The 20198-nt window shown below is 41.8% G+C and overlaps 1 protein-coding gene across 1 annotated transcript in view; it reads left to right on the top strand.

Moving 5' to 3' along the window:
- Positions 1-20198, top strand: part of MYOM2 (myomesin 2) — a 128466-nt gene that overhangs the window by 27509 nt on the left and 80759 nt on the right. The window contains exons 7-9 of the mRNA XM_004707745.2: positions 7422-7510; positions 7591-7641; positions 10379-10543. Coding sequence (XP_004707802.1) covers positions 7422-7510; positions 7591-7641; positions 10379-10543 — 305 coding nt within the window. The remainder of the gene's footprint in view (positions 1-7421; positions 7511-7590; positions 7642-10378; positions 10544-20198) is intronic.

A 20198-nucleotide genomic window follows, 5' to 3' on the forward strand; every position in this document is an offset into this window, starting at 1 on the left:
CACATGGAAGAAGCACACCAGTATGTGTGACCATGAGCTGTCGAAGGGATCTGGTGTCAGGCATCAAGGAACAAGAAATCATGTCATTGTAAAGGTGGGTGAGTGCAGAGTGGAGACTCAGAGTCCATCAGTTCACAACAGAACACCCCCCCTGCTGAGGGGGTTTGGGAAGGAGATGAGCTAATCAGGGTGCAGGGTAGCAACGATGAAAATATAACTTTCCTCTAGTTCTTTAATACTTCCTCCTCCCCAATATCAGGATCCCAATTCTGCCTTGCAAATCTGGCTAGACCAGAGGATGTATATTGGTACAGATAGCAACTTGAAACACAGGGAATCCAGGATAGATGAATCCTTCAGGACCAGCGGTGAGAGGGGCGAGGCCTGGAGGGTGAAGGGAGTGTGGGATAGAAGAGGGGAACCAATTACAAGAATCTAAGTATGGCCTCCTCCCTGGGGAATGGACAGCAGAGAAGAGGGCGGAGGGAGATGTCGGACAGTGTAACTTATGATAAAACTATAATTATTTATGAATTATGAAGGGTTCAGGAGGGAGGGGGGGGGAAGGGAGGGAGAAATGAGCAAACAATATTGAAGGCTAAAGTAGAGGGCAAATGTGAGATTGATGAGGGCAACAGGTGTACATATGTGCTTGACTCAATGGATGTATGTATGGACTGTGATAAGAATTGTACAAGCCCTCAATAAAATAATTAAAAAAAAAGAATAATGCGGGTAACAAATGTACAAATGTACAAATGTGCTTTATACACTTGATGTATGTATGGATTGTGATGAGTGGTATGAGCCCTCAATAAAATGACTTAAAAAAAAAAAGAAATCTTACCTGAGGCTCATGAAGAAACAAATTAGGCAGCTGGACAAAATTGTTGAACTTCACCAGTGAACTAGTACCAGGATCAACCAAAAATGTGTTGTTACTAGGGTTTCTTGCATTTGAACTGTGGTACTGAGAAAGAACATTGAAAGTACCATGGCCTGCTTAAAGGATAAACCAATCTGTCTTGGAAGAAGTAAGGCCAGAGTGCTCCTTAGAGGCCAGGATGGCAAGACTTTGTCTCACATACTCTGGACATGTTGTCAGGTGAGACCAGTCCCCGCAGAAGGACGTCATTGTTGGTAAAGTAGAAATGCAGGGAAAAGGGTGAAGGCTCTCAATGAGATGGCTTGACACTGTGGCTGCGTCAATGGGCTCAGGCATAGGCACAATTGTGAGGACTGCACGGGACCGAGCAGTGTGTTGGTCTGTTGGGTAAGGGGTCGCTACGGGTCAGAGCAGACTCAATGACACCTACCCACAACAATTAGAGCTCCTTTTCATGTGTGCACGAGTCTGTTCCAAAGAAAAGGTAATCGATTATGTCTCTATGATCGGGGGATGGCTATTAGAGAAATTCGCTCAGTAATACAGATGCGTCCATTTCTCTACCTGTACACTGAGCAAATAATCACAGAAATTGGATTATATGAAGTAGATGTGGAATCAGGATGAGGGAGAGGTTTATTAACAACCTGCAGTGTGCAGATGACAAAACCTTGCTTGCTGAAATTGAGGAGGACTTGAAGCACTTTCTAATGAAGATCAAGGGTTCCAGTCTTCAGTATGGATTCAAACTCAATGTACAGAAAACTGTGATACCCACAAGTGGACCAGTGGCAAACTAGAAAATATTGCAGTTGTCAGGAATGTGTCTTGCTTGGATCTACAATCAATACTCCTGCAAGCAGCAGTCAAAACCTCAACTGACACACTGCATTGGGTGAATCTGCTGAGACTGAAGAAGAGTTGGTGCATTTGAATTATGGTACGAGAGAAAAATATTGCAAGTGACATGGACCAAGAACCACTAATTTTGTCTTGGAAGAAGTATAGCCAGAATACTCCTCAGAATCATGGATGGTGCAACTTTGTTTCATGCATTTTAGACACAAGTTACCAGGCGAGGCCAGCCCCTGGAGGACATTGTGCTTTGTAACGGGGTGAAAGGGAAGAAGGCCCTGGGGGAGATGGATTGATACCGTTCCTGCAACAATGGGTGCAAACACAAGAACAAGTGTGAGGCCAGTGCTGGACTGAGCTATGCTTTGCTCTGTTGTGCAGAGTGTTGTTGACGACACCTAACAACACAGTTTCAGTATGTTTCCTTCCAAATGAGAGCTCTAATCAAAGCAGTGGCTTCTGAGCAGGTCCGCTGGGCCAGCTAAATTCAAAGCAAAGAGTGACCTCTTTCACAAAGTTGTAGTGACTGATTTTAGGGATTCCCAATGGGTGAGCTTGATAGGTTTTCTAGAAGGACACAGGACAATCATGGGGCTTATGACCTATTTTAACAAAATGGAAAATTGCATTGGTGAGAAAAGGCCAGTAAAGGTGAATTCCTTTCCATCACCACAAGGCACTTGCTCATTGGAAAACATTACTCCACCAGCCCTACAGCTCTGGTCTTGTCCCCTCAGACTTGTTCTTCCAACTCAAAGAACATCTAACACAGCAGTTCTCAACCTGTAGGTCATGACCCCTTTTAGGGTCGGACAACCCTTTCATAGGGGTCGTCCGATTCATAACAGTAGCAAAATTACAGTGATGAAGTAGCAACAAATATAATGTTGTGGTTAGGGTTCACCACCACATGAGGAACTGTGTAAAAGGGTAGGAAGGTGGAGAAGCACTGCTCGCCAGGACTTGAGCCCCTCAAGAATGTGAAAACTTCAATTCCATGTGCTGTAGACTCGAGAGGGCTGACTTCTTCAGGAAAGGACTACAGTGATGAAAACACTGCCTTTTGTAGAATAGAGACCATGATGGATAATTTGTTGAGAGACAATATCATATTTTGATGACTTTGTAGTAATACTGTTATTCCGTATCCTCATATATAATGCATTTAATGCACACTTTTCACTACCATTTACACAATTGCTAAAACCCAAATTTGTGGCATATTTGGGAAATTCGGTTTGTAACACAAGTTGAAAGCCGCTCTTACTCATGTCCAGAAGGGTTCTTTGAGGCAGTTAACAAGATGAGAAAAGACTTAGAGAGGTAGATGAACTCTAAAAGATAAATAAATATAGATTGTCCCCAAGGACTTCACACAGATTTAGGTTGTAAGTAGTCTGATCGGATTGAGAACAACCCTAATACGTTTGGCTACAGGGGCAGTTTTTGTGCTGGGTCAACCAGACTTCCCTGGTGAAATCCATACCACATCTGCCCCATTTGCCTGGTCCGTGCCAGAATGCATGGCACGTGGCACAGAGCTCTCTACTTCTGAACCTTAGTCTTTTATCTCTTCAAAATACATTCTCTAGGTTGGGAGATTTGCATCAAGTTGTTTTGCATACCTCTTTGCTCCTCTCCAATAACCTCTTGATGTCTACTGCTCCTACTGTGTGCCATTACTCTCCACTCTCCCCTGCTCTCCTCTGCTCTCCTCCCTCTCCCCCTTGATGTCTACTGCTCCTACTGTGTGCCATTACTCTCCACTCTCCCCTGCTCTCCTCTGCTCTCCTCCCTCTCCCCTGCTCTCCTCCCTCTCTCCTGCTCTCCTCCCTCTCCCCTGCTCTCCTCCCTCTCCCCTGTTCTCCTCCCTCTCTCCTGCTCTCCTCCCTCTCTTCTCCTCCCTCTCCCCTGCTCTCCTCTGCTCTCCTCCCTCTCCTCCCTCTCCTCTCCTCCCTCTCCCCTGCTCTCCTCCCTCTCCTCCGTTCTCCTCCCTCTCCTCCACACACTGTTCTTAGTCCGGGCGGGAATGTCTCAGGGAAAGGTTTAAGGCTGATCCCAGAAGAGAAATACCTTCCACTTTAGCAAATTCATGCACTAAAATGCAGTGGTTTAATTGTTTAGATAAAGTAGCACAAGCACAAGGTAAAAAAAAAATCAAGCAATAGAAAAGGATTTATAGCAGAGATAATTTTTCCTGTCATCCTCTGTCCCCTGTCCCCCAGGCTTATTCCTGAAAGACAGCTACTTTATCCTGTGTTCCGTGTGGGTATGCGTATGCATTTATTATATGGATAAATGAGCATATAATGTTAATGTTCAGCACTAGAGAGGCTTCTATAGAGTGGAATTTTTATGTGTGTTACACACATCCTCTATGACTTGGCTCCTGAGGATATGCTGATGTCTGCCGTGTATTTGTAAAATGCACAGCAAAGAAGTTTCTAATGAGTCCAGACTAGAATTGTAGTTTTGTTGATGGGCTTTGTAGTTAGGTTTGTATCCCTCGAAGGTGAACTAGAAGATAATGAACTTAGTTTGTAAATCTACATGGATTGGGCTCTGTTGTGTGATCTCTCCCTTGAGCTGTAGCATTTCAAGGCAGCCAGATGGTGTGCCATTGACACATTAAAGCTGCATTTGAACTTCATGAAGGAGTTCTTAGCAGATAGTACAGGTCTCTGAAATGTCCTCGCTCCTTTACTGAAGGTGCAGCGGACTTTTAGTTGGAGAAAATGTTTTGAGCTTCAAGTGTAATGGAGAAGAAAATAAAATTATGAATGACCTAATAACAATTGGATTTATCTCTGGGAACATTGATTCTATCGTGCTTTTAAAAAGTAAGACTCGAGTAAATTATTTTGAGTAAATGATTGTTTGTTTTCCTTTGGGCTTCTTGCTTGGAAATTTTATATTTCCCTTCCAAGATGCGCAGAATGTTCACTGTGCTCCCTTCTTTGAAAGACAGTGGGAACTATTACAAAAATTGTAAATTTCTTAGTCATTTGGACCCTCCTTAGTAAGTTTCTTAAAATATCAACTTTCTCATCATGGTTACAAAACGTAAAACCAAACTCACTGCCATAAAGTGGATTTCGACTTAATAGCGACCCTAAAGGTCAGGGTAGAACTGCCTCTGTGTCTTTCCCAGACTATAACTCTTTATGGCAGTGGAAAGCCTCATCTGTTTCTCATGGAGTTGATTGTGTTTCAAACTGCTGACCGTGCAGTTAGCAGCCCAACACATAAACACCATGCCACCAGGGCTCCTGTCATCCTGGTTAGCAGGTTAGTGATTTCTGTTTTTCAGGGTGTTTGAGAATGTTGTGTAAAATACTATATGCAAAGTACCTAGCAGAGTGGCTGCAAGGTACTCAAAGTTTAATAATGATGGTCTTCCTCTTATAGCGCCCTTCCTTCAGCGGAGTGTTTTGGGGAAATGGATGGGGTGCATAGTTTTAAGATAATGTAAGTTGGTAGGTCTCTGAGTAGTGCAATTAGCTTTGGCTTCACGACTAATCACACAGTTGCAGGTTCAAATCCATACATTGGCATTGTGAAAAACAGGTCTGACAGTCTTCTCTAAAAATTTAACCTGTGGCCAGTGAATTGATGCCAATTCACAGTTAGTTTATAGGACTGAGTAGAATTGCCCCTTTGAATCCTCAAGCCTGTGGCCTCTATGGAAGTAGACTGCCATGTCTTTCTTCCAAGGAGTGACTCATGGGTTTGAACCAACGAGTGTTGGGGTTGCTGCAGAGTACTTTAACCAATGCACCATCAGGGGTCCAGAAAATTCTATGTGGCTCAGTTCTCTTTTGTGACACATGACATTTCCATGAGTAGCCGTCAACTTGAGGACAATGTGTTTGCTTCCGGATTTTTTCACGGTGGATTTGGGAAGTCTGAAGAGCTACATCTTTGTAAAGCTGGGCTCATTGACAATTCCTGTGCCACGTTTTTTTCTAGGGATGATGATGCATCCATCCCTCCATAACTCCTTAAGGAGGACAACCTCAAGGGTGACCCAATGTAGACATTTTTCCAATACCCTTGGAGAGTGATTCGTATCTGAGTATTACTTTGGGATTCTGAATAAAATTTCATAGAAACTCCTTGGTAAAGGGTTTCTCACTTACGGAGCTAAATGTCTCTCTGGGCACTTACCTAAGAATCTCTTCATGCCAGACTCACATAAATTCATGTAAGTTCTGGTTGGGGGCTTTGATCTTGGCTGCCTCTTTCTAGGTTTTAGTTCAAAGGGGTTTTGGTCATGGAAATCATTAGATTCTGGGATGATGGCAACATAAACAGACTATCATTTTAATATTCTTCCCAAAATATGAAGGGACTTCAAGATGCTCATTGGATAATTCATTTATCTTTTAAGTTTTCTACACACCCTTTTAAGCTCCTCGCCTCCTCCCTTCCCCTTCACTGTAACATGGAATATCATAAAACGGGGGCCTGAGAAACGGGGCTTGAGAAATTGGATTATAGAGAAGAAGAAGGCAGTGAGGAATTGCAATTACGCAAGAATCAATAAATTGTAGGAAAATATTATATGAAAATGGTACAAAAAGAAACTGTTGAGTTGGTGTATATTATGTTGAGTGTATTCTCAATAACAACAACAAAATAAATAAAATTACAAAGAGAAATAGAGAAAACAAGACTACTGTAGTTAGTGGTTTACCTCTGCCATTGACTGCAAAGGCTCACGGTCAGTTTATCCCTGAGTTTGCCTGTGAAGGTGATTGTCTCCTGCCATTTATATTCAAACATCTCAAATGGAAAGTATAATTAGCAATTTACCAGCATGAAATCTCTCACCCAAATAAATTTTGTAAGCAAAAATTGTGAGGATCATGCAAGGCATGGCTCTCGAGTGTTAGTGTGCATAAGTATGACCTAGGAAAGTTAATTATAAGTGAAAACCCTGCCTTTGAAATAGCACTTGAGATGACTCACAGAGAGGTTGTCCAGGGATAGCACTGACTCAGAGGGTCTGGCTTCTACAAAAGGAGCCCCGGTAGAATAGTGGGTTATGTGCTGGGCTGTTAACTGCAAGGCCAGCAGTTCAAAAGCACCAGCTGCTCTCAGGAAGAAAGATGAGGCTTTCAAGTTCCATGTAGATTTTCACTCTCAGAAATCCAATGGGAGCAGTTCTGTACGGTCACTATGAGTCGGGTTGACTCAATGACAGTGAGTCATTTTACGGCTTCCTTCTCTAAAGAACAGTTATCGGCTTCTCTGAGGTCTGCTCACTTACTATTCCATCATGAATATTTCTGCTAGCTCATACAATGGGAGCCTCCTCATTGACAAGATAATCAACTAATTCCATGGAAACAGAAACACAGGCCTGAATAAAATGTACATTTCTCTTTGAGAATGAGACTAAGGGATGTTAGAAAGTGCTAGTAATGTTTTCCCCATAAAACTAAAGTCAAGCCTTAGTGTAGATCAAATGTTTGCCCATGTCATGTATAAATACTCCTGTAGGCTGTCATACTGTTCCAAGGATAAAGCTGGCATTCTTAAACACATAAATCATTAAGAAATGATCCGCGTCATACATTTTGTTTTTGAAGAATGGCTTTGTTCAAATTTAGATCACCAGTGATTCCAGAAACCACCCCCAGTATGTTGAGAACTCTGTCTTGTTTTTATTTAAAAGGGCAAATTTTGATGATACGGCAACTTATACAGCTGTGGCTACTAATATTCACGGACAAGTGTCAACCAATGCTGCGGTGATTGTGAGAAGTGAGTACTCCTTTACAAGAGAATACATAGTTACATTTTTGTTATTCTTTCTTTACAATTTTCACTTCGTTATCTTACAGGGTTTAGAGGAGATGAGGAGCCATACCACTCAGTGGGACTGCCAATTGGATGCAAGTATCCCCCCCCCCCTTTCTTGGTAGAAAAATGTTTAAAAACAAAACAATGCCTATAATTTGAGAGTCAATTTAAAAATCATATTTCAAAAGCTTTTCCAATATTTTAATGGCTATGTGAGAATTTCAGTAATTTTTCCTCATGTTATTAGTTGGTAATTTTTCAAAAATGGTGACATTGTAGCCTTGAGCAACTGGAAATTTAAAATTCGGGAGAACCCCAAACCTAAAACATTCCACAGAATGAATCCATACACTTGGTCTGGATATATAACCTGACCATATTTTACAGTTAAGGATACTTTTTGCCTCCTTTCTCACCACACTCTGTTGTCATTTGTAATGAACAGTCACTTCTTATCAAAACAGAATGTGCAATAATAGTTGCTTGCTCAAACCGGGGCTTTAGGTTTGATGTTAAAGGTTTAAAAAATATTCTTTCTTATAACTCTTTGCCATTGAATGATCATTGAGTCTATTTCAACTCACAGCAACATTATAAGATGGAGCTCCCTTGGCCTTCAGAGTCTCTCTCGATTTACAAGCGCAGACTGCCTCCCCTGTGCTTGGTGGAGAGGTTGCTGGGTTTGAAGAGCCCGTCTTTGGTTAGGCGTCCAGTGCTGACCCACTCTGTCACTGGGCTTCCTGTTCTGTCTTAGACACAACATATCCTCCATTATGCGCAGGGAGCATTAGAGACTTTCCTCTTCTTGCGCATCGCCTGCTTTTTCACTTATTGTTTTAATGTTTATGTTTCCTATTAAGCCATTATATTGAATGTAGCACACACTATTCCACAATGTGGCAACACTATAGATGATGAACTTCATCCACTTCTCTATTGTTAAAGTAGCCCAGGACACCAACCCCCCCCCCCCCCCAGTGAAACCCCAAGCAAAATCCATTGCCATCAATCAAGCAGACTGGACTCATAGTGACCCTAGAAGGTAGAACAGAATCACCCCTTTTAAACTTCACAGGATCATATAGCTTCTTTTTCAAATAGCTGACCTTTCTGCTAGTGGTTCAACATGTAACCTACCACACCACGAGATTCCTAAATTGACCAATAGTGACAGAAATAGACCCATGTTATCACAGAGTCACCAATGTAGCCACAGAGAGCCTGTCGTAAGATGTGTTTGTTTCTGAATTCCATGACCAGTTTTAGACCAGAAGACCAAGATGATGGATTATCTCAAGGCAATGATGGTAGAGGGTAATCATGCTGATGGCATTAAAGAATTATGACTTGATATGTTTATTTTAAATATGACTTATTACTAAGTCTTGAGATTTAGATTTTACATGAATTTTCTACAGAATAATTACATATTCTCATGGAAATTTTAATTTTATTACAATTTGGTACATAGATGCTATGAATTAAGAGTCAGTGGAGAATGGACTAAATCAGTGATTGAATGTAATTTTTCTCTTGTACCCATTAAGTACTTCTTGTATAGTTTACTTTTGGTAATTTCTGTGTCTATTGTATTGTATGGGCTTCTATTCAACACTGGGTGGTGTCCAAGACCACTAAATGGCAAGTATGAAACAGTTCAGGGTAAAAACAGTGAACTGTGAGATTTTATGAGTTCACCAATATCTGACGGGATCAGGGACTGTCCCCACATGTTCATGAACCTGCCTGGGCTCCCAGCTGGCCCTGTCCGCTTGCTTCCTTCTATTTGTTAAAATTTTAACTTTTAAAATAAAAATGCTGCTGTTTATTCAAAAGTATAGATAAAAATATAACAGAAGCTCCTATTTTCACTACTCATATTTAACAAATGTAAGTAGCCCATTTCAAGGATCTTGTTTTAATTTATTGAGGCAAAATTTGCACAACATAAAACTAATCATTTTGAAATGTTCAATTCAACGAAGCTTCAGTTACTTTAAAGAGGTAAAATATAGCTCTGACACGATTCAAGCCCCACCCTTCGGCCTCACCTCTTCCCTCAGCCTTCATCCCGAGAGGGAGACCTGTCTGGAAGGGTGCAGCTATTTAGTAAATTTGCACCGCTCACAAGAATTTGTAAGTTCTAAATGTAAACCAAATCACTGCTTTCTTCTGTAACTTACTTCTTTTTAAGGAAAACGGTGGAACATGGTCTTTTTGAGGTTTACACACAGTGTTACTCAGCTGCCATGAACTTTTGGCTGCAGTGCACGTGACACGTGAGACCTGCGCCGTGAAGGTAACCACCAGGTCTGCGTGCAAACCCATCGGCCTCTGTTCCGGCGAAAGGCGAGGTTTTCGGCTCCCATAGAAATGTAGTCTTAGAAACCCGAAGGGACAGGTGGACCCTGTCCCTTCCGGTTGCTATCAGTTGGAATCAACTCAATGGCAGTGAGTTTGTTTTTGAGAACCCATTCTGTTGATGGCCATGGCACAATTTATTTGGAAGAGGAAAAGCCATGTGGTCTCAGAGTTCATGCAATTTTCCTAAACGCAAACACTTGGGGTCAACCTAAAACTTCAGTCACGGCAGACAGGGTTGAGCTTCCAGGTAGCCTCCTGAGACACCCAGGCTGGGGACCTTCTTTGGCATATATGGCAAAATAGAATTCCAGAGCTGACTTGCTGACTCTGCTGAGGGGGCCCTTGTGAGAAAGCGAACACCTGCCATGGTGAGGAAACACACACTTGTGGTAACAGCATTGTATTTGTACGTTGTGCTTCAAATCTACTCACCTGACGTCAACCGTCTCTGATTACTTTGTACAGTGCCTTTGTCGTCTGTGATTCCATACACGCACTTTGATGTGAAGTTTTTGGATAAATTTGGGGTCACCTTTAAGAGAGAAGGAGAAACCGTTACTCTCAAGTGTACCCTGCTGGTTACACCGGACTTGAAAAGGGTGCAGCCGCGAGCCGAATGGTACCGAGACAGTAAGTACGCCACCAGGCCTGGGCTTCCGCGGAAATGCTCCCACGTAAACACGGTTTCCTGTGCAAGGGTCGGTGAATTTTAAGTTATTTGTGTCAAAATGAATTTGCTAACAATTGGGAATTTGCCTCGTCTACCTTCGGTTTTCAAGATTTCCTACCATGGTATTAGCTGCAGGAAGGAACGCAAGTCAGGAGGGACTAGGCTTGAGCGAGAACTTGGCCGCAGGGTCACTGATCTTGAAATTCACTCAGGGGAATTGCTAAGAGACTAACTGAGACGTATCTGAATTTCCAAGGCTTTCTCAAATGTTTTTTAATAGCTACATAAAAATGTTATCTACGTGAGAGGTCTAATCACACACTAGCTAACATTTGCTGAAGCCTGGCATGTACTAGGCTGCACATGTAATATGTCATCTAATCTTCATGGCAACCACGGGAGCGAGGCGCTGCTATGACTTCCGTATTACAGTAGGAGACACTGAAACAAAATCACACTCCAGGTCTTCTATCGGCCAGCGGCAAGCTGCAATCTGAAGCCAGGAATCTGGTTCAAGAATCTGTTCTTAATCGCTGTACACGATCGAAGTGGCAGTCACAAATTGTTCTTTGCTTCTAGATTTAGGCAAATTCTACAAGTAAAAATCTCCTTCATTTCTCTGGATGTCACTTTGAATGCAAACTTGTTTTGGACTAAATTGACCAGTAGTTTCCATATCTTTATCAAGGACTTCACACGATGGGTTATCAACAAATACATCAATCCTTTCCTGCCAGTAAAACATGTGTAATTTGGTTGGGAGAAATTTGTCGGGCAAAATCCTTTTTATATATAAGAAATGGTTCTGACTAAGATGTGTGTAATTTGCCAAACACACGGGTACTAGTGAGGATAAGCTAGGAATTCTGGAGTGACAAAGGGATGCTTTGTGAAACAATAATGGGTTTTGAGAACTGAGCAGGCATTTTCTGATGGAGAGGCAGGAGGACTATTGTGTGCCAAAGCACGAAGGCAGGATAAATACAGAACATATTCCAGGTACCAGTCACCGAGAATATACCGTGACCTTGGAGAGAGAGGATTGTGCCTGCATTGATAGGGCTGTAGGGGTATTTGCTGTTGGAACCGTTACAGCCATGGCCTCTCTTCATGCCATAAGTTTGAGAGAGAGAGAGAGAGAGAAAGAGTTTGTGATGGCAGGTAGATTTAACATAGTGGTTAACTTTTTCAAGAGAAATGGAATTATCTTCTGGTGCCTAGAATTTTAGTAACATGGCAGTTTTACAAAACTTAACTAATTTTCATGGAATATCTATGGTCATAAAAATTCTTCTTCTTCTGACTCCTGGTTTTTCCATATCTACTTAGAGCCTTGTGATATTTGATTGGGATTTATTTGTAAAAGTAGCTACACATTAGCAGGCATAATCAGGTCTTCATTGACTTTATTATTCAAATGGAAAGCAAAGGAGACAATCCTCTTCGGCTTATTTTTAGACATTAAAATGCAAGGGGATACTTTTTACTATTTAAAATTAATAAGCTGAAAGTCACCAGGTGGCTGGTAAGCCCCAGAGGCCATGTCAGTCAGCTGAATGAAATCCGCTAGCAGATATGAAGAAATAGAGTATGCAAACAGGAAATTTGGAATTACTGACACAATTTAAAATGGATTAGTACTCTAAAGCTACCATACTGCAGTAATCACAGAAGAGAAAAACCTCAGTTACTTATAATAAAACCTAAAACCACTTTGGGTGTGATTTGCACTTGAGGTTGATTTGGTAAGCAATAATAAGGTAATTACAAGCAATGGAAAGGGCCTCATTTCCAGGAACTGGTTTCTAAACAGACATCCTGCTAATGCTGAGCAGTGATTTTGACCTTTGGACTCTGTTGCAAGTTGATATAGATTGTTGACGTATTTAAGATGGAAAGCTATTTTATCCCGTAATGGGGAAAAACGTTGTCAGAGAGAAACAGGCTCCCTTGAGTACGTGCCCGGGAACTTACTCTAAGTCACCTGGCCTTATTTTGGAAATGTAGACCGAGTTTGAAGTTTCCACACACAGCGGTGCCCCACTGGAGGCCACTGGCTGGTGAATGACACGCTGTGGACCCACAGCCTCCCCTTCATCTTCAGGAGACCTCTGCACAGGTTTCTGCAGTTTGGAGCGAACACTCAGTGACTGGTTATCAGCAAGCTGTGCGGGCTCCGGAGAACCGGCTCCTTCTCCCAGTACAGCTACCAACTTTGTCAATTACAGTCGAGTGTAACTGCTAGACAGAAGCGCTCCAATCATTCCTGTTGGTATTGCTTAGCAAACCTAACGTAAGTTGAACTATTCTGAAATTCCACCTTTGGTGAAGTCTGCCATGCTAGACCCAGTGGGCCTGGCAGTCAATAGGACAGATACTACCCCTGACATCCTGGGTCTTTCAATGCAGCCAGACTGGCAATCAAATACCACATACCAAATACCAGCTGGCAACGGACAGCGGATGTGCACACAGACATATGAAAAGCCGCTATGTTATCCTTCACCTCTGATGCAGGCTGTCCTTCCACAAATATTTATTGGGTTCCTACAGTAAGTCAGACTGTTTTTTCCTGGGCCTGAAAAATGAGAAGAGATGTTGTACAAAGGCCTTAGCTCGATGGAATTCATATTCGATGGTCCATGATAGGCCTACGCACAGCAGAACAAAAGTAACGATCCAGCTGAAGGTCACTCTGACCTCAGTATCTTGCCAAACAACAACCCCCAAACTGATTGCCACGGAGTCAATGCCAACTCATAGCAGCCCTACAGGACCGGCTAGAACTGCCCTATGGGTTCCCGAGACTGTAATTTTGTGGGAAAGGATGCCTTGTCTCTCTCCTATATATTGCCGGAGCCCGCCGGCAAAGCAACGGGGACTCGACTGAGGAGGTGAGGACTGAGAAAAGACAGACACAAAAAAGCTGGGTCAGGAGGACTGCAATTCAAGACTGCAGCCCCGAGTTTATTTTCCAGCAAGCTTTTATACACTGTTAAGCGGGAATGTACTATTGCTCAAAATAGTGCCCCCATCCTTGTTCTTGTTTGTCAGGCAAGTATTTTTCCCAAGGCTAAGCAACTGATGTTTTCAATAACATTAAAGCACAAAAGTTAACCTGACCGTGAGAGAGACAATCTGACCGTGAGAGAGCTGTGTCTGCACATCCACATTTGAACGAACAGACCTCTGCTTTCAGAGCATCTCCCAACCATATATTACATGTGGTTTAAGCTCACCCCAAAGGTTGGCAGTACATCTTCGGTGGAGCGATGGAAGAAAGATCTGGCTACCCCACAGCCCTCCCATGGACCAGTTCGACTCCGTTACCCAGGGGTTGCCATGAGCTGCCATCACCTCCGTGGTAGTGGGTGTTGGTCATTAATGAGGGCAATGCAACAAGATAAAGGCAGTAAAGGGCATAAAGAGTAAAGAATTATGGAGGAGGGAGAAATTATTGGCCACAAAAAGATCTCTGCGTTTTGACCGTTGAGAAGACACCTGGATACACCGAGGGAGCAAGGTTTGTAGCTGTCCCGAGCACTGCAGACAGGGGGAACAAAAGCACAGCCTCTGGGGCACGAATCGATCTTGGGTCTTCAAGGGACGGTAAGACCCATATTCTTGGAGAGGAGCGATAGAGAGGAAAGGAGGAAATAGGTTTAAAGTAGAGATGTTATTATGGTGAGGAGGTTGGATTTTATTTGCAGTGTGATGGGAAGTGTTTTGAAAATTTAAAGCAAAGGAAAAACTTATGACTAACAACTTAAAATCATATTGTGAAAATGTCCCTCTTCCTGCTGAGTGGAGAATTGAGTGTGTGAGGGAGGGGGTGATGGTATGGAAACAGGAGTACCATTTAGGAAGCCGTGATTGAGTCTAGGGGAGCGGCTCTAGTGACTTGAACCTTGCCATTGGGGGAGGACTGGAGGTGGTGAGAAGCAGCGAATTTCACCATGTTTTCTTGGTTCTAATGGGGTTTGCTTAAACACTGGAAGTAAGGTATAAGAAGAGAGGAATCACTTGGGAATTAGCTAGGGAAATAAGGTGACTGGTAATTTATTAGTAGAGACGTTTAGGGCATGAAACAGTTGCTAGGTGCTACTGAGGTGGTTCTGTTGTGGATAGGTACAACAGAAGGAAACAATTCCTGGTATTGCACCTGTTATTATGTCTAAGCCTCTTGTTGTCAATGCTGTGTCAATTCATCTCACTGAAGGTTAGAAATAGGAATTCAAGAATTCAATTTATTTGTTAGCTGCTGTTAAGTTAGCCCGCTATCCTCAGGATGAGTACAAAAGCTTGCTACAGTTTTCTTGGGTGTACTCTTTACAGAAACAGCTCTACAGGACTTTTTGTAAATCACTGGCTGCAATGGAGCCTCCTTGCCTTCTGGAGAGCAGTGGATGGTAAGCTGTTTTAGCCACAATGGCTCCTTACATTCAATTTCAGGATGTTAATTTTGAGACACACCATCTGCCTGTCAGCATGTCCTACTGTGGTGGCTTGTATGTTGCTCACAACAGAAGACATGATGAGCTGTGGGAGGACATCAAGAACATCATTCATGAAGAAAGCAAAAAGCATTAAAAAGACAAGAAAGATAAAAAAGATGAAAGTGGCCATCAGAAGAGACTCTGAAATTTAATTTGCATAGTAGCTAAGGCAAATGGAAGAAATGATAGTCAAAGAGGTGAATAGAAAATTTCAAAGGGTAGCTCAAAAAGACAAAGTTAAATCTTCTTATAAAAGTTAAATCTTAGAATGTAATGTGCACAGTCTTAGAAATAAAAACCAAAAACATGTTCAGCATATCTTAAACTTGAAGAACTGAAAAAACAATAATGTCTTGAGTTGTAATATTGAATGATTCTATGGGGGAGATATTGAAAATACAGGGAGCATCAAAAGAAGCTGGAAAGAATACACGGGAACACTGTACCAAAAATAACTAGTTGACAGTCTATCATTTTAGGAGGTAGCGTATGAACAAGAACAAATCATACTGAAAGAGTAAGTTCCAACTGCACTGAAAGAATTAGCTAAACACAAGACATCCGGAATTGATGGAATACCAATTGAAATGTTTCAACAAGCTAATGATGCACTGGAAGCACTCATCTGTGCTAGGAAATTTGGAAAACAGCTGCTTGGGCAAATGCTTAGAAGTGAAAAGATTCCAAAGAGGTGACACAACAGAATTCTCAGATCATAGAACAGTATCATATGCAAATACAATGCTACTGACAATCATCCCACAGAGACTATAGTGGTATATTGACAGGGCCTTCGAGAGGTTCAGGCCAGATTCAGAAGAGGATGTGGGAACAAGGAATTCGAGAAGATAGGAAATGTTCTGAAACCGTAGTAGCAATTTTACAATACTGCTTGATGTGATTGAATTATGGAAGGTTATGGTATCTATTTTGTATTAATTAATTTATTGTTGATGTCAGATGGATGTTGGCTCAAAGCAGAGAACACCAGGAAGATAGTAATCTGCGTTTTATTGACTATGCCAAGGTCTTCTACTGTGTGGATTGTAAAACTATGGATAGTCTTGAGAAGACTGAGAACTCAAGAACACTTCATTGAGCTTCTGGAGAACTTGTCTGTGGATCACGAGGAAGTCGTGCAAACAAGGGCAGGGAATACTGCATGGTTTTAAAGCAGGAAAGGTGTGAGTCAGAGTTGTATCCTTCTACCATACTTCTTTGATGTGTATGCTGAGCAAATAATCAGACAAACTGGATTATATGAAGAAGAATCTGGCATTAGGATGGAAAGCAAGCTTATTAACAGCCTGTGAAATGCAGGTGACACACCCTTGCTTGTTGAAAGTGAGAACGACCGGAAGCATTTTCTGATACAAATCAAGGATTGCAGCTTTCAGTATGCATTACAATTGAATGTAAAGAAGACTAAAATCTTCAAAACTGAACCAACAGATAACATCATGATAAATGGAGAAAAGATGGACATTGTTAATGATTTCATTTTGCTCGAACCCACAATCAATGCTCATGGAAGCAGCAGTCAAGAGATCAAAAAAATATATTTATTGAATTAGGTAAATCTGCTGCATTATACCTGTGTTTCTTTTTAATTATCATTTTATTGGGAGCTCTTACACATATCATAACTTTCCATAATTCAGTCACAACAAGCACTGTTGTACAATTGACTCCCAAATCAGTTTCAGAATATTTTTTTTCTTCTTGAATTCCTTCACATCAGTTCCCCTTTAGCCCCTCCCTGACCTCCCCCCTGAACCTTTATTTATTTATTTATCTTCCCTATAGCAGTTTTTTTAGTTGTTATTTTGCCATATCTTACAGAACCCAATGTATCCATTCACATACAATTCTGTTTTCAATCCCATTGAGTGGGGTTATACAGTCATTACTGTTATCAACTCCCCATGCCTCTCACTTCCCATAACCCCAGGAAACTGTTTCTCCTCTTACTGTTTCTGAAGGGTTATATATCTTGGATTTCATGTACCAAATGATCTTAAATATACAGATGAACATACACAAATCTAACATGAATAATGAGGTAAAACAAATAAAAACCATGAGAGTAAGGGGAGGAAATATTAAAGAACTACTGTATAGTTATATAGTTCATCAGTGCTATACCACACAATGGATTTATCATCCCTTCCATGTGACCCTTCTGAGAGGGACTGTCTAATTATCTTACAGGTGGGTTTTGGGTCTTGACTACATCCATGCCCCTTCACATCGATTTGGTTGCTTGTTTTTGAACTTCTGATACCTCTTCCCATCGACACCTCATGATTACACAGGCTGGTGTGCTTCTTCCATGTAGGCTTTTTTGCTTCCCTGCTAGATGGCTACTTGTTTAACTATAAGCCTTTAAGATCCCAGATGCTCTGTCTTTTAATAGCCAGGCACCATTAGTTTTCTTCATCATAACAAGACCTTTAGAGTGTTGAAAAATCAAGGCTGTTATTTTGAGGACTAAGGTGTGCCTGACATTTTCTATCACCTCATATGCATGTGAAAGTTGGACACCTTATTCAGAAATACATCTGAATTATGGTGCTGGTGAAGAGTTTTGAAAACACTATGGACTGCCAAAAGAGCAAACAATTCTGTCTTGGAAAAAGTGCGGCCAGAACCCTGCTTAGAGGCAAGGACGGTGAGACTTCATCTCACGTACTTTGCATATGTTGTCAGGAGAGACCTGGAAAAGGACACCGTAGTTGGTAAAGTGGAGGGGCAGAGAAAAAGAGGAAGGCCCTCAGGAGATGGGTCGACACAGTGGCTGCAACAATGGGCTCAAGCACGGGAACACTTGTGAGAATGGTACAAGGCCTGGCAATATTTTCTTCTGTTGTAGATAGGGTCACTAAGGATTGGAACTGACTAGATGGTATCCAACAACACCAATAATTTTGGGATGCCTGCTAGACATCGCAGTTGAGATGTTGAGTAGACAGAAAGTTTTATGAGTTTGAAGCTTTAGGGAGAGGTCAGGGACAAAGAATTAAGTAATGAGCGTCTCTGCCATTAAAGGGCATTTAAAGCCCTGGGACACTTGAGTCCCTTTAAGGTGTCTAGATTGAGCTGAGGACATACCTGAACTAGTCACTTAGGTTTATGTAAAATTCTTAATTAAACTATAATACCTTGTTATACGGCATGGAATAAGATATAATTAATAGAAATAATAACCTAAAGTAAAAATAGTCAGGTGATGCTGTGGGGTAGGTAATGGGCTACTAGATCCATGATTTAAATTGGTAACAATATTAGAAATTTAAAAAAAATCTTTTCTAATCTATAGGGTCATTACGAGTCTGAAATATGACAGCTGTTTTTTTGTTTTTTTTGGTTAGTGGCTCCAGGAGGAATCCTAGTAGGGCAGAGATTAAAAGCTCCACTTCTAATTGGAATACTGGTTGTTTAAACCAATCTTGAGTTGCTCTGTAAGAAAAGATGTGACAGTATGTTTCCATAAAGATTTATAGCATTCAAAACCCCGTAGTTTCTATAGGGTTGCTATGAATCAGAATTGACTTGCTAGCAGTGTAGTTTTGGGTGGTTCCACTGTTCAGTGGTTAGTGGCTGTTAATCTGGGTAGACTAGAGAACCAGCTAGCAGTGTAGTTTTGGGTGGTTCCACTGTTCAGTGGTTAGTGGCTGTGTTAATTTGGGTAGACTAGAGAACCAAATCCACAGAAACTCATATGTATATAAGAGAGTTTTATATAAAAGGTAAGTGTACATTAAGAAAACATCCCAACCCCATCCAGTCTAAGCCCATAAGTCCGACTTAGCCCATATGTCTGACACCGATCTACAAAGTCCTTCTCTAACTCCCAAAACACACACAACCACACCAAATGCAGGAGGATTACCGGCCAGTGGGTACAGTCTTTGAATCCAGTGGCAGTGGTAAGCATCTCAGCGCTGATAGGGGTCTTCACACAGCTGCTCCAGCACCCAGGGCTGCATCAGGATAGGTCCATGTGGCTTCTCCTTAGGGATGTCTTGCAGGAAGTGAGCCTTGCCAGCTGAGGCAGAGAGCTTGCTAAGGCAACCGCACACTGGTCGACCATCAGAGAGCAGGAGACCAGAGAACTAGAAGGGCGAGGCTCGCTGAACCATTTCTTTCTCCACTTTTCAATGAAACTGCCCTTCAATTAAGCCCACATGTGTTTATCGGCCAGGTTGGCACAATAAACCTTACCTAGCACAGTGGCTAACCAAAATGTTTATAGTTTGAATCCACCCAGAGAACCACAAGAAAGACCCAGTGATCTGCTTCCATAAAGATGAAAACATAGAAAATGCTATGGGGACAGTTCCCTGTCATATGAAGTTGCTATGCATTTTAAATCAATTCCTTTGCATCCAACAGCAATCAAGAACAATTATAACTTAATTGAAGGAAATCAACTATGTGGCAGGCACTCTTAGTAGCTTTCAATATCATCTCTAAGACCATACTTCTATCTCACCCCAGGTGGTTGTTGTTAGGTGCCACCCAGTTGGTTGTGCCCCAGAGTGACTCCATGCACAGCTGAATAAAACTCTGCTGCGTCCTGCACCATCCTCACGAGCACCGCCACGATTGAGCCCATGGTTGCAGCCACTGTGCCGGTTCATCTCCTGGGTGGTCTTCCTCAGTGTTTACTGACCCTCCAGATTGTAGAATACACGGTAATATACAATACAGGGCAAAATGTTAACTATCTACGATCTTATAAAAGAGAAAAATCACAATGTGTTAGAGGTATCAGTACAGGCTACATGGATGAGGTGGGAGCCAAACTTATCTTTGAAAGATAAAGATTAGTTATGGAGAGAAGATTCACAGATAAAAGTGGAAATAAATCCAATCCCCCAAATATGAGGATTAGTCAAATCTCCACTTTCCCACTTTTCAGTCATGTCTGACACAAATGTATTAGTCTGGGTACTTTGGAGAAACAAATACACAGCGACTCATGTATAAGAGAGAGTTTTATGTAAAGAAAAGGTGCATCATGAAAACATCCCAACCCAATGCTGCCCAAGCCCACAAGTCCAACATTAACCCATTAACCCAACACCAGTCCACAAAGTCCTCCACCTCACAAAAC

This window comes from Echinops telfairi, unplaced genomic scaffold (genome assembly GCF_000313985.2).
Source record: "Echinops telfairi isolate 266 unplaced genomic scaffold, ASM31398v2 ScPeMD7_9;HRSCAF=40, whole genome shotgun sequence".
NCBI lineage: Eukaryota > Metazoa > Chordata > Mammalia > Afrosoricida > Tenrecidae > Echinops > Echinops telfairi.